The following is a 15,900-nucleotide window of genomic DNA, read 5'->3' as shown; positions in this document are numbered from 1 at the left end:
TTTTAGTAATGTTTCAGGAGGAATTTTATTCAATGTGGGTAATCAATCCTAAAATGTCTTATGAATGAGATCCATGCAAAGCACAACACGCAACCGTTTGATGCTGGGCTTATCTTTATTCATTCCTATAAGCAGAAAGGACCTAATAATCTTATATTGAATCTGGTTTTGGTAAACTGGATCCAACATGAAACAGCTACTTATACAACTATATTAAACAGTTGCCTGTTACATGATCTCTCTCCTCAGTATGGATCGATCAGCAGTCGAGATCTTCCACTACAAAGACAAGGAGCAGTCCTCCAGCCTGCTACTTCAACTCAACGGACTAAGACAACAGAACATCCTGACTGATGTGTTACTGTGTTCAGACAACACAGAGCTGCCATGCCATCGCAATGTCCTGGTCTCCAGCAGCCCCTACTTCAGAGCCATGTTCTGCAACAACTTCATTGAGAGGCAGCAGACCAAGATAAACTTGAAGGGCGTCACGTCAGCCATTCTGAGCCGTGTCATCGACTATGTTTACACTGGACTTGTTAGTATCAGCATGGATATTGTGCTGCCTCTGATGCAGGCAGCTTCCATGTTCCAATATGGCCGCCTTTTTGAGGCCTGCTCAAGCTTTCTCCAGCAGCAGCTGAGCCCAGACAACTGTTTGAGCATGATAAGACTCTCTGAGATCATGAATTGTAACAGTTTGAGAGACAAGGCAAAAGAGATGGCCATGAAGAGCTTCTCTGATGTGTCTGCCTCTGAGGATCTGTGTGAGCTCTCCTTACCAGAGCTCATGGGATACCTGGAGGATGATGGTCTTCATGCAGAGGAGGAGCAGGTTTTTGAGACACTTGTTGCTTGGATCCACCATGATCCTTTATCCAGGCATGGAGCCATCAGCGACCTTTTCAAGAAAGTTCGCCTTCGCTACATCCACCCCACCTACCTCTTTCAGTTCATAGCCAATGACCCTCTGATCCAGTCCTCCACCCTCTGCACTGAAATCATTGAATCTGTACGACGACTCATGTTTGCTGTCAGCACAAAATGCTTAAGTGATATGGCTGTTGACTTCAAACCTCTTTGGGTTGCACCGAGGCGTTACACCTACCATGACAAGTTGGTAGTGGTAGGTGGGAGAAGGAACAATGAGCGGACATCAAGGGAAGCACTAGTCTTTGATGAGATGAGCCAGAAATGGCAGTGGTTGGCCAAACTGCCCGTCCGTCTGTACAAAGCTGCTTATGTCACCCTCCATAGTGTGCTGTATGTCATCGGAGGCCTGACCACAAACACAAAGAACAGCCAAGTCAGTACGAGTGTCTACACCCTCTCCCTCAAGACAAACGAGTGGCGGGCAGCAGAGCCCATGCTAAAACCACGCTTTGCCCACCAGAGTGTCTCTTACCTTCATTTCATCTTCGTCCTGGGTGGCCTCGGGCCTGACACACGACTGGCAGACAGTGTGGAGAGGTGAGATGGAATGTTATTGATGTTGACCATGGAAGAAAATGCACGAATACAGCAGATAATAACATATCTCTTAATACTATCAGGTACAACACTATGTTCAACCAATGGGAGTCTATGGCACCCATGCCTGAGGCTGTGCTGCACCCTGCAGTGGCTGCTACTAACCAGAGGATTTATATGTTTGGAGGAGAAAATGCAATGCAGAACCCAGTCCGACTAATACAGGTAAAACTCAATGTTCACCACTGACTGTTTGAATTTGTGGTCGTTTAAGACTTTATTCCTTTATTTGCCTATCTATTTTCACTCTTCTATTTACTCAATATATTTCTCTTCACCCCTACCACCTCTCCTCTTCTGTAGGTATATCACATTGCCAGGAACATGTGGTCTACAATGGAGAACAGAACAGTGAAGAATGTGTCTGCTCCGGCTGCCGTAATCGATGAAAGAATATACATTATTGGAGGTAGTTACAATGATAACATCTAACGAATCAACATGCAGACACTGGTAGTTTTAGATTTTCAAACTTAGACATGCAGCAATAAATTACTAAATTCTGTTTAGTTATCTAGAGAAAGAGAACCTTATTCTCTTTTCTGCTTTTCAGTAATATTGATATATTTGTAAAATTACATCACTGCATTCTACTAGTGCCACATGTGCCGCCCGCCTCATATTAATGTCCTCCCTGTCACAGGATACACTAGAAGAGTGATTGCATATGACACCAAGGCCAACCGGTTCATCAAGTGTGCCAACCTGAAGGAGAGAAGGATGCACCACTCTGCCACAGTGCTCAATAACACACTCTACATCACCGGCGGACGATACATCGACGGCCATGATGTCATTGAGGATTCTGACAATTTTGAATGCTATGACCCAAAGACAGACACCTGGACGTCTAAGGGGACTCTGCCATACAAACTGTTTGACCATGGCTCCCTGACTTTGACATGTGTTTCGCAAACGTGGGCAAAATCATAGCTGAGAAAGCAAGGGCAGGATTCAATCTTTCATGTATTACAGGACTGATTCATATTTTAATGGTATGCATTTAATACCAATTCATTTAAAAATGTAAGACTGTCATTTAGATAGTATCCATGCTGTGAAAAATGACTAATTCACACAGTGTTTTAATTGTGTTGCAGATCTCCACTATTTTCACTTTCATGAGTGATATACTTGAGTAATTAACTAAAGCCCATCTCAAGTAACTCAAATATTCATGTATATAAGATATTTTTATAAGTAAAATGTATTTTTCTATGTTCCACATCTTTTTCTATGTTTTTACTAGAAACCCACACCTATGAAAACAAGTTTTCCCACTGCAGAGCACCTTCTTAATCTGTCTGACTTCACAAAGGGTGAAAGGGCTATTTTGAGCCTGCTCTAAATCATGAGCTTTCACTTGTCATGTTTAAATCCAGGGGCTGTGTACTGTTTGGTGCAAGGTAAAGCCATGTTCAGCTGTTAGGTCTGAACCTGCTGCTGCATCTGGTGAGCTTTCGGATCACTGTCTGTTTCATCGATGCCAGATGATGATGATTTATTGTGATAACCTTGTTAAATCAGTTCTCCTGTTTTGGACTAGTATTCCCTGGTCCCAAGGTTTCTGTGCATCAGTCAGATCAGTTAGCTTGTGGTAATTTGAGTAAAAACCCAAAATGATAAATATGTTAAATAAAGATCTTCACATTTGTTCTTGTCTTTTCTCCTCTACAAAACAGAGTCACCTACCTTTATTGATCTCGTACATATCAGAGGTAAAAAGTTGTAGGTAATTACTAAAAAGCATATTTTTAGTGCCCCTGGGGGTTTAGGGCCAAGATGAATTTCCCACTTTGCAAAGCCTTGCTAGCATGCTGTAATACTAAGCATATTACTGCATCATCATCTATATTAAAATAATAATCAATTTTGATTAACACAAATTTATTTATGTGCACTGTATCGATCTGCTGTTTTTAGGCTAATTTACACAATAGACTAAAATGTTGTACTTCTATTCAATTAGACCTTTTTTTTTAAAGCAGTTTATTGATGTTTTTGTACTGATCTTTCTGTTGTTGTTTTTTTACCACAATAATAAAAGTTTTAAAACAATCCTTAATTGTCTTCTCTCCATCTCTCTGTCTGTTCAGTTTGTCTGAATGGTGTTTAGGCAGTTGACAGTGAATGCAATCTGAGGAGCACGTGTGTCATGTGTGTCTCATTGTGTGTCTTGTTTGAACCCGCTCACACTCCTGTCCACACAGGACCTTTATATGCACAGACATGTTCCTGGTATTCACACAAATAGGAAGACACAGAATATAGAAAAGGTGTCATTTTACAAAGAACAGTCTAAATATTATCCAGTAAGAACATATTGAAATTCATTTACTACACCTGCTGCATGTAAAATTAAAACTAGAGGTGCCCTAAGAAGTCAAACGTATGTTTTCATGAGTCAAAAAGCACATGGACTTGAAAGTAGGAGACAGATGCAGTAAAGAGATGAAAGTCAGATTTAGTTGCCTGTGTAGCCAGTAAGACAGAATATCACTAGTGAGATAGTTAAGTGTTGATGGAAGCATAATTTGGATTGTTGGAATTTCTTAGAAAAAGACATTTAAGGTTAATATACAGAGATGCTGCTTCAAATCTTTGTAAATAATTGCACAACCTCAAAGTAAGGATCAGCAACTGCTTAACTGATTACATAATTTCATTCATCCATTACATTCATGTACCAATGTCAGCCACTTGTGTGCACATAATGTGACCAAGAGGAAGTACACGAGGGTGTATGTGCATTTCTTTGAAAAAAGAGTCACTGGGTCAGATGTTTCAGTTGCATGCTGCCAGCGAATAGAGTCCAAGGGACAGTGGGTGGAGTGGGTGAGAAAAGGTGGGGGACTGGAAAAACTATAGGTGATCTGATGTTATTTTGAGAAACAAACAAGGGGGTGAATGTTACACCACGTGAGGCATGTGGCCCCTGTGGGTTGTGGTGCGAGCTGGCAGATGTGAGCGAAGACTAGAGACAGCAAGAAACTGATGACCAGGGTTTCACAACAGAGAATCTGAGCGAGTGATGAAACTCATCCAAGAGGAGCAGCAACAGGTGTGTGTGTGTGTGTGTGTGTGTGTGTGTGTGTGTGTGTGTGTGTGTGTGTGTGTGTGTGTGCGCCTGTGTGAAAGACTGTGTGCATGTTTGTGATTAAGGTTTTTGGAGGGTCGAGCAGGACTGACCAGCTGTCTCGTCTAGTCACAACATCACAACAAAAACAGAGATGATGGGCAGAGGGGAGGGAGGAAGAGAGATGATTCACTAATAACCTTTTAAATCTTTCTAATGTGTCCATGCATCCGAGAAACACTGACATAAATTTGGCTATTTCACCTAGAAATAAGCACTTAATTTTATCTTCCTCCCGGCTGGACTCATACTAAACAGAGCACATGTCAGAATTAACCCTGTTTGTGATTCACTGTATAAACTTTTGAGCCTCGCTTCCTTCTCAGTTACTCACCAACAGACTGAGCACTTGCAGGGACTTTCCGTGTGATCTTGAAGTTTGGTATACTCTAGAAATAGAATAAATTTCACTTCTGGGACTCACAACACCATACACATTACTGTACACGACTTCACTTCACACCATAAAACACTTTTAATCATGAAGTTCCACTTTTTACACACGTGGTGCACTGCTGTAGCTCTGTATGGTTACCCACATTAAGGAACTGTTAATGTATTTCAAGTTAGGTTACTCTCCGATAGCTGCAATTGTAAGTCATGATCCACACAAGCAGTTAGAAGGCAATCTGCCTAATGTGCCTTCATATAATCTCATCTGATGTTGACAGATTTCATGAGCAGTGTGTGTGCAGAGCTGTGTGACATTTTCATATATCAGGGTGTTACATTAAAACCTCAAACATGAAACCACAGATGCACCTGTTCCAAAAGCTTCAGCAACACAGGATCTGTAATGAGCATTGCAGTGGTGATGCTAATGATTAAACTGAGACTGAAAAGCATTTGCTGGCTGAGAACCTCACAAGACCACTTATTACAATGGTTCATTCTTAGTGACTGTCACAAAACGATAGCAATAAAATTAGCTAAAGGCGAAAAGTAAATCTACGAATCTACAAATATCACCAGCTGGTCATGCGTCACACACAGGATGTGGCCCACCCATAAGCAACAGCCACCATAAGCGCTAGGTGAGCTGAAACACTGGCAGGCTGAATCTTCTAAGTAGTGCATGTTTGTTGTGCAGCATGTGCTGCTGTTGACATGTTTTGCAGATTGTATAGTGTGTCATGAATTATGAGACCCCGGAAACACCCCCACACCCTCTTCCCCTCAATGCAGACAGACATGTAAGTAAACACTCATTAACTCACATGCACAAACACACACACACACACACACACACACACACACACACACACACACACACACACACACACACACACACACACACACACACACACACACACTGCTGCAGCTTGTCACTGGTGAGAAATACAATGTCTCTCATTCTGCAGGATTTTAAGGAAGTGAACTTCAACCCTTTACATCAGCTGTCACATGACATCAATGATCAGACTTTACACAGTACTTCCTCATTGAACCACTTTGTTATCATTGCCACTGTATGCTGATGACAACTCCTGCTATTCTTTCATCAACACAATGAACACGGAAACATTTGTGTTTGTGTTGAACTTCCTAGTCATTGCCTTTGAATTCACAATGTTAATTGATAATAGAAAAACGATTAAAGCCATAAACAAACAGATATCAACTTGGAGGTCGAGTCTCTCACATATAAGTGTGTCAATATGTCATATATTCAATGAAGCTGATAAGAGCTGACCCAGTGGCTTAGTTACAGACTTAGTTTCACATTATCTGTAATAGCACAGTCCAAAATAAACAAAGCACTCTAATTCAGTCCTTAAGGATCAGTTGGAGCTGTTTTCAGGAAATGTAAATATAATGGTAAACCCCCCTGCTCACACACACACACACACACACACACACACACACACACACACACACACACACACACACACACACACACACACACACACACACACACACACACACACACACAAACACACACACACACACACACACACAATCCACAATGTAATCCAATACTCTGGAGGAATCTAAAGGACAACTTGATCTATTTATATTACCAGAAGTGACTAAGAATCAGGGGACTTTACAGTCCTGTTACTGAATGATGATGTTTTTTTTCTTTTATACATTACAGTGATACAGAGCAAATGCCATATGGTTTTTGTCAAAAACTTCCTGAACAACATTTACTTTTTTTTACTGGCATGCATGAGCCCTAAAAACCAAGAGTAATTAAATTCAGTTTTGTTTTAGACCAGTGGCTCTCTATAGGTACCATGTGAGTTGAGGTCTGAAGAAAAATCAGAAGTAGGTTGCAGTTTGATTTCACTATTATAGCACATATATGCATGAGAGAGTGTATGTGTGATCCATCACTGAATCATTATATAAATAGTATCAAAATTCAAATAGACCCAATCAAAGCATTAAGAGCCTCCACAGTAGTGAAAGTTGATGATTGTTTTTGTTTTATGGGCAAAAGATAATAATTTAAACATGCAAGATAAAAAAGACAATAACATTTCTGGACTTCACAGGCTTTCCTGTTAAGTTGTGTTCCAACAAGTTACAATTGAATCATTCTTATTAGTGAAGTAAATCAAAAGGTAAATCCCAGCATATGTAACTTTGCATGACTGCAACCTGAGTGGGTCCAATCAGCCACTTAATTCATCACATATGTGTGGGTATGCAGGGTCTTTAATCTATAATAGTAAATCATATGTTATAAGTCATCCAGGGTTAAATAAATAAAGTAACTAGTACAATATTTCCCAGGGTAATGTAACCCTTAATGGCAGAGTAAATCTACTTGTACATTCAACCAGCATTGCTCACAGCTGTAACATCATTGTCTCCCAAGCTCAGTCTAACATGTTTAAAATGCTTCCAGGTGTGGTATATTAGATCAATATCATTACAGAGAAATGTACTCCGTGTCCTCAACTCCTATCTTTCCATGACATGAGAAGTTTTTCTCTCCTCTGCTCGCCTCTTCAGGAGGTTTTGCAACGCTCAAGTTGATAAACAAAGCCACGTGTTGCAGGGAAGTTTCCAAAGTGGGCGGATCTCATGTGTTTCCGGGTTCTGAGTTGGAGGATATAAGACGAGCTGCGCAATGACAACAGTAGACCAGAAACACAAGCAGGACAAAGCGCTTCGAAGAAAGGAGACATATTAACGTCACCAGGACTTTAATTTCCTGACTTTTTTCGTCTTTATTACACTTCTTAAAGTCAGCGTCATTAAGTGAGGATGCCTTTCCTCGGACAAGACTGGAGGTCACCGGGTCAGAGTTGGGTAAAAACCGAGGAGGGATGGAAAAAGACATCAACAGACGACAAAAACAACAACGTCTCCGTGGAGAGGTTGGTTAATAAAGTGTCCAACGTCGCTTTGTCCATCACAACACACACACACACACACACTGGTAAACAAAAAATTGCACAAAAAATGCGTCATAATTTGTTTTGTTAGTTGAAGAAAAACAGAGGAAGGAGAAGAAAGAAGAAGAGGGGGGGGGGGGGGGGGGGAGTTATTTTTAAGAAAGTGGTTGCAGCATAATGTTCAAAGATAGGGTGACAGTACAAGCAGTAAGCCTTGCTTCCATTAACTCGAGTGTCTTTGTTTTTCTGAGGCTGTGTTCCTTTTCCAGGCTAATCACTGACTCTGAGCTATTAATACCCTCACAACAAGTGAGTGGATTAACTAACGCCTGTAGAGTCTGTCTGTCCACTTTGGAAAAAAAAAAAAAAAAAAGAAGAAAAAAGACCGCACTCACTTCCAACACAAATAGCTCCCCTTTAACACGACCTGAGGTTACATGTTTGATACCTACTTGTTTTGATGAGTATGTTATCTGTACTGACAAAAAAGAAAAGGCACAAGAAGTTTGCACTGTGCGCCAAGACAATATGGTGAAGTGATGCCCTTTATTTGAATTATGTTTCCCTGTGTTTTTCCAGCTTCTGCAAAGCCGAGGAGGAGGAGTGTTTCATCAAGGAGAACCTGCTGCTCTCTCTCAGCTATGACATGGCTGCCAAGAAGAGGAAAAAAGACCTAATCAACAACAACAGCAAGGTCCCATGTGAGTCACTATGAAACAGCCACACAGTCTGACTTATTGTATAAATATGCAAAGGGTAACATTTTGTTTTTTATGTGTGGGGTCATAAATCATATAATAATAATAATAATAATATCCCAAAGTTAGTTTCCGGACCCAAAATATTAACAGGAGAGGCTCATGAGGGCATTATGTAACATTCAGGAGGGGAGCTGCTCCCTAATAGTATTATTTATGATTAATTTCCCTTCATTTCATAAACTCAATTTCAATAACCACACTGACTCTGAAATTTCATCCTATTTGTGATGTGTGCGTGTGCATTTGTCACACACAGTTTATAAGCCGCTTAATGAGGGCAGGCCGCTAATATAAATATTCTGCTTTCACACAGATTTCCACCGGGAAAAGTGGATTTATGTTCATAAAGGAAGTACCAAGGAGGTAACAAATAACCAACCCTCATTTTTCACATCATCCTATCATATCATCATCATTGTTGTTAATGTAAACATGCAGAGAAAACTCTACACTCCTGCAGAGGATCGCAATCTAATACCCTGATAATTAAATTCTCACAGCGCCACGGATATTGTACACTGGGAGAGGCCTTCAACCGCTTAGATTTCTGCAGCGCTATCAAGGACACGAGGAGATTTAATTACGTCGTCAGAGTGAGTCCTCATCTCTTTCTTTTCCAGTTTGTTCTGACTCTTGTCTTCCTCTGTGGTTGTTTAAATGTGTTTTTGTTAGTGACAGTGAAGGAGTTAAAGTTAAAAGGGTGTGTAGGCTTCTGTAGGCTCTTATCAATGCTGTGCAGACAAGAGACTCTTATTGGTGATGATACTGACTCAGGGAGTGTGTGTATGTGTTAGGGGAAGAGTGTGTCATAGTATGCCATTTAACTGTAATAATACTGCTAATTGCCATTTGGCATCCCCAGATTTCCAAATTGAATTAAACCAAAGCTTTATGCAAATGTTGTCACTATTTTCAACCCAATTCACTTAGTCGTTTTAGTAGTACTGAAAAAAGTGTCAAATTGTTGCAATTTGTGGTGCCATAGCATATACAGTAGGGATGCCAAATGGCTTAGTATCACATTTCTACTAAAGGGGGAAATGTGACAATGTCATGAGGGATATGGTGTAATTACATTATGGGATATCAATAGAAAGTAGTTCAGTTTTGGGCTGCCCCCCTCCACATCAGAGCATCACCACACTGACCCGAACACCGGCCCTCCCACATGTGCTCCCATGTGAGCAGAGGGCTGCATGTGGTCATGTTCTCCTCTGCTGGTGGGGGGGGCGAGGGGGGGTGACAGCTGTGTGGTGAGGTGTGACCACCGACAGGGGTTTATGAAACCAGACCCGGTAGTTGTCAGGTGATTTAGACCCCCAAACACACACACACACACACACACACACACACACACACACACACACACACACACACACACACACACACACACACACACACACTACACACTTGTCTCTGCCAGACTTAGGCCTCCCTCTTTTGTGCAGTCTTTACTTTTTCCTCTCCTTTTCTCCCTCCTCTCCCTCACCCTATGCATTTTCATTTTGTCTTTGTATTGTTTTTATATCGGTCTCATGTGAACTACCAACATAACCTTTGCTGTAGGGTCTTAATCAGAAAGAGATGAAAAAACTTTTCATTTTGGCAGCACAACTAGATTGCAGGGGCTCATGTTTTATGGCTCTTTTGTTGTTTTTATCTACAGTCATAAACGGAGAAACACAAGTGTAGTGAATCAGATTTGAAATTTTAATTTTCCTGAGATGTCAAGAATACATGTTTCAGTACAGTGATCATAGTTTTTAATGTTTTTATACATAACATAACATTTGTTTTGGAATGACCTTTTAGCACAGGTTCTAGCTAACGAACAATATGACTGTAACACTAGCGTCTAGTCTGGACACGCTGTCCTAGGTCACTGCTCTTCACTGGTTGTGTCTGATGGCATTTGCGGGTTCACTTGACTTCGTCTCAGTTACACAGATCAGTTTCTTCCACAGAGAGACAACAAGTGGTCCTCTTTTTCTTTTCTTTTTTCACAGAGGAGACAAATGGAGGTTATTTCAAGGTGAAACAGAGAAAACTCTTAACATGAACCTGTTTCATCATCTCCATTATATGATAACAAGAAGATGCAGCACTCCTGATACAGTCTCTGTGTTTGTGGAAAAGTGTGAGCTGCACGCCAAGCCAAGCTATGAAGTGCAGTTTAGTGAACAGCAGGGGCTAAAAGTAGATATGGAAACGCACATTGTTCTGCCCCGCTGCTCTACAAAGAGAGGAACACTTGATGAGTTGCTAAAAGAAGAAGGGCATGGGATTAGGTTTTAGGAATGGAGCCGGAAAGAATGAAAAGAAGGAGCCAGGACAGGGCAAAGAAGCTTAAAACTGAGAAAGTGGACAGGGAGGTAGAGGAAGGAGGAAAGAAGTAATTCAGTGCAAAGTTGTTTAGAACCCCAAACTCATTAACATTTTCATTTCATTTTAGCTAAATGCTTATGTATAGTAATTTAATTTTTCTCCAGTTAACCAGAGAGTTGATCTGATGACAAAGGTCATATTTTGCAGTCGGGATTGAGCAAGGGGGAGTTTGTTTCTCCATGATGTCACAGCATCTGTTAGATGCCAGACATGCCACCCTGGGACGCACTGTTTGTCCAATAGCCAAAGACAACAAGCATGCAGACATACACACAAAAGCATGATTGCATGGACACACGCACAGACACGCTCACTCACACTCTGTCAAATGATTCAGCTAATTCATTTCACAAGAGGATCGGGAGTCAAATGATAAAAAGCTTATTTATGGAGGCAGATGCTGTTGTCCAACACCTTTCCAGCAGCTTCTTCCTCTAGAGAGATTCAAGAACTCAAGTATGATCATAGCCAAGAACGTTGTTATATGGTCTTTGGATCAAGCTTCAGTTTAAAATAATGACCAGAAGGAATGGGTCCAAATTTACTCTAGATGGCATTTATTTTGAGGAGTGCGAGTGCCTTTCTGTAAGAATGCAGCATAACAAACATTAAGTAATGAGGCAGTGGAACAGAGAGTCTCAGCAGCTGACAGGGTGAAATTAATGTTGTGTTTCTTTTCTTTTCTGTCTCTTTCCTTTCTCTGCTCTAGCTCCTGGAGCTTATCGCCAAGTCCCAGCTCCCCTCGCTCAGTGGAGTGGCGCAGAAAAACTACATGAATATTCTGGAGAGAGTGGTACAGAAAGGTGAGGCCTGTCGCTCTTCTCTCGCTCTTTTAAATTCACTCGACTAGTTTGCCTCTGTTTCTCTCTCTTTATTGGTGTATGGGTTCTTATTTTCCTGCTCCACTGCTTACATAAATACATAGAAACACCATTTGCTCCATTTCAATTTCTTTTTTGTCAATTCAAATATGCACAGTAGTAGACTACTCATCCTTCTCTTTTAAAGCTATAAGCACAAATAATAGAAATGAAGCAAAAATGAATCCTTCCTGCTCTTTGATTTGAACTCATAGGTGACAGAGGGGGTGAATTTGCTGCTTTAATGGTCCAGTGAAAAACACTGACAGTCACCAGACGCCTCAGCAAGCCACAGTATAAACGAAATGTTCCAGCTATTAAACAAAGATTCAGGTTGTTTAGGCCGCTTTATGAAACTTGCTGGACAAATATTATGAGTGTCACAGGAGGAGAGTACAGCCACTGCAAAACACTTTAATAATGTGCTTGTCAATGATTCACAATAAATATTTTACCGTTTGGCTCTTCGCCTGGTAGTTGCTAATCTCTCCACAACACTCTTACTTTAATGTCTCACTTGGGGTCATGATTGTAGTAATTGAACTTGTGATTTCCTCCCCCAGTCCTCGTCGACCAGCAGAACGTCCGTCCCATCAAGGAGCTGCTGCAGACGCTCTATGTCTCGCTGTGCGGTCTCGTTCAGGACATGGGCAAGTCTGTGCTGGTGGGGAACATCAACATGTGGGTGCACCGCATGGAGAACATCATGCAGTGGCAACAACAGCTGGACAACATTCAGATCAACAGGGTAAGCATCTGCCCAAAATGTAAATCTCAGAGCTGCATTTAGAGTGGGGGGTTTATGATGCAAACTTTGGGTGCATTTTCACCATTATACTCAATTATCTCTGCTGTTTCCTCCAGCCTAAATCTACAGGCATGACTCTGACTGACCTGCCTGTCAGCCTGCAGCTGAACATCATGGAGCGTCTGTCGGACGGCAGGGACCTGGTCAGCCTGGGCCAAGTCTGTCCTGAACTGGGCGCCCTCACTGAGGACCGGCTGCTCTGGAAGAGACTCTGCCAGTACCACTTCACAGACAGACAGGCATGTGGAGATTATTGGATAATTTCTAAATATATGTACAATGAGAATGATGCACACACACATCCCATACACTTCAAGTGTCACTGCTTCATGTATTTCCAATGACCTACATGGAACATACAGTACATGATAGTCAAAGTGATAAACTTTACAAAGAGGTCAAGCACCTCCTGATAAACAAGACGTGCCACTGGAAAATGGGAGCCAGCAGAGTTTAAGAACCTCACACCATGCTCAAAAGCACACACTTCACAAAGTAGGTTACAGTGAAGCTTTCCTACAGCTCAGGATGGTTTAGATTTGTGTTTGGAGGGAGAACCATTTCCCATAAAAGCTGGCAAAACCTCCATCTATTGAGTATTAAATGTGAGTGGGGTGCAAAAGAAATCCAGAAAGCAAACTTAAAGTCAGACATTTCGAAGTGTTTTTCCTCTCCGTAGGTAACATCTGAAAAATCTGTTTCCTCTTTTTAGATCCGAAAACGCCTGATGGTGTCAGATAAAGGTCACCTGGAGTGGAAGAAGATGTACTTCAAGCTGAGCCGCTGCTATCCTCACAGAGAGCAATACAGTGACACCCTGCACTTCTGCACACACTGTCACATCCTCTTCTGGAAGGTAAACATATGCACGCTCAGGGTTTTTTTTCCTCTCTTTTTCACTCAGAGTGTAAAATAACTAACATGTTATGGGTACTAAGCTGCACTTAGAAGGCTAAACAAAAAAAAACATTTACTGATTATTGTTTATCTTTTGCATCTCTTCTCAGGACACAAACCATCCCTGCACAGCCAACAACCCAGAAAGCTGCACTATGGCCCTCTACCCTCAAGACTTTATTAACCTTTTCAACTTCTGATCCCCCCACCCAAAAAAACCGCCAGATGAACTGACTGTACATATTGTACATAAAATGAACAATATTGTTTTTGTTTTGATAGCACAATCAATTCCTGGATGTGTGTGTGTGTGTGTATATATAGATGAGGTATGACTGGCGCTCAGGCAGTGGGACAATTATGCAATCGAGTTTCTTTTTGAAAGAGTGCAAAGGCTTCTGTGAGGGTTCACTGTTGAAAGCGAGTGAATGTGACAGAGTGGGAAAGAGACGTAGGAACAGTCGGCTTGTGGATGGGAGAGGGGAGAGCAGTGGAAGTAGCTTGGCTCAGCTAAATCTTAGTTTAATGAGGTTTTGAATTCACACCTCCTTAAGGAAACACCTCAACTGTAGCCATGTGCAACATTTTCTTAATTTGAATCATATGGTTTTATTTTATGATTGGCTCTAAAACCATGTCAATTGTTCTTTTCAACACAGGAAGTAGAAGATTATTCAAATTTGAGCTAATGTTTGAAATGGTGATTTGTTTAATATATTACAAGGCCTGCTCACATGGGGCGGTGGGGTTGCTGTGTTTAATGCTCAGATGAAGTTTGCAATGTTTTTTTGGCATTGGGATGGAGAGAAGTCAATTTTGAGTCGCTGCAGTAATGTATGTTAGCAAGGGAGTGTTGACACACCACAGTATCTTTTTCTATTTTGCTTTCTTTTTCACTTTTATAAAGATTCAATGTTTTTTTAAATATTAATTGTGTGTTCATTTTCTGCTGTGGCTGCTATAGCAGTGGCATCGGAGTGCAGTATTACTAAAGATTGTAAAGGTATCAAAGGAACTATAACAGTGGTGTGTGTGCCTTATCGTGAAACTTGAAACCGGTACAGCTTAATCCTTGTTTGCAATGATTTCAGATCCTGATGCTGTTATCATCGTCATCATCATCATCATCATCATTATCATCAAATGTCTCGTTTTACAAGAGTGGTATTCAAGATGTGAGGCTTTGAAACCAAAGTTGACTGTTTTGAAACATCTTACTTTTCTTTAACCTCATGCATGATTTTTTTTATTTTTTATTTTAAACACGTTGCTGATTGTGTTTACTTATTTATTTATTCAGATTCTGGCAGTTAGATCAAATTGCACTGTTGGGTTTGGAAGAATGGAAACATTTGTATAATGGTGCAATTTGACCCAGACTTTCCTCTTATCACTGCTCAGACAGTGGGGAATGGTGTACGTGCTATGCAATGCGTTCTGTTATTTTCTGTTGAATAAATAAAAGAAAATAAGTGTACGTCTATTATATGCAATCAGCACACACTGAAATTCAGTACAAGAGTTCATCATATTGAACGGACAGCTGAAATGCACATGGGCTTCTTGCTTGAGGTGATTTGGAGCCCTCTGGATGGAGCTGCTCTGTAGTTTTGCCTGCTGTTAACAGCAGAAGTGCACTCTCTATTGGGCAAATGATGAAGTGCAAGATGTTAGTCAGGTCATTTCAGTCTTGGTTTGGGTGCTGCTGGTAATCAGAACACCTTTATAACAAACTACCTCTGAGAGCTCTTTTCTCTGTCTTAGAGTTTCCATCACTGCTCATAACCTGAGTGTTTAGTGGAGAAGAGAAATGGAAGATCTAGCATTAGGCTGAGACTCAAAGGCTGAAAACAAAACAAATGAAATGAAAGGGGTGCCTCAGGCTCACTGGCAGAGGAAACACTTAAAGCACTAACTTAGAGAGTGTCTTTTAACCAGGAACATTAGTTTTAATTAGGCATGCCTGCTGTATAATAACAAAAGGGGCTGTTACACAATGAGCTCTGTGTGATCAACAACAAACACTGTTCATTTTCATCAAGTTGCAAAATGTAATTTTCTCAAACAGTTTTAATTGTTGCAGTAAGACAAACAGTTGAAGTTAAAACAAATTGTTCAAAAGCAAATGAAACTCATTTCTGCATGACACACATACAATATAAACAATGTAATA

General features: G+C 40.9%; 2 protein-coding genes across 2 annotated transcripts; both read left to right on the top strand.

Moving 5' to 3' along the window:
- The first annotated feature begins 250 nt into the window (after positions 1–250).
- On the top strand, positions 251–2,463 carry klhl38b (kelch-like family member 38b). The gene is made up of 4 exons (XM_062423020.1): positions 251–1,470; positions 1,554–1,695; positions 1,834–1,939; positions 2,174–2,463. Exons 1-4 carry the CDS (start codon positions 251–253, stop codon positions 2,461–2,463), a joined length of 1,758 nt encoding a protein of 585 aa, XP_062279004.1.
- A 5,320-nt stretch (positions 2,464–7,783) lies between these two features.
- Positions 7,784–15,117, top strand: fbxo32 (F-box protein 32). Its single transcript, XM_062422371.1, has 9 exons — positions 7,784–7,998; positions 8,596–8,717; positions 9,091–9,140; positions 9,278–9,370; positions 11,872–11,965; positions 12,586–12,770; positions 12,887–13,069; positions 13,543–13,686; positions 13,838–15,117. Exons 1-9 carry the CDS (start codon positions 7,886–7,888, stop codon positions 13,925–13,927), a joined length of 1,074 nt encoding a protein of 357 aa, XP_062278355.1. The 5' UTR covers positions 7,784–7,885; the 3' UTR covers positions 13,928–15,117.
- Positions 15,118–15,900: the final 783 nt, after the last annotated feature.

This window comes from Scomber scombrus, chromosome 7 (assembly GCF_963691925.1).
Source record: "Scomber scombrus chromosome 7, fScoSco1.1, whole genome shotgun sequence".
NCBI lineage: Eukaryota > Metazoa > Chordata > Actinopteri > Scombriformes > Scombridae > Scomber > Scomber scombrus.
The sequence above is the reverse complement of the archived record's forward strand: the minus strand, read 5'-3'. Positions and strand labels throughout refer to the sequence as shown.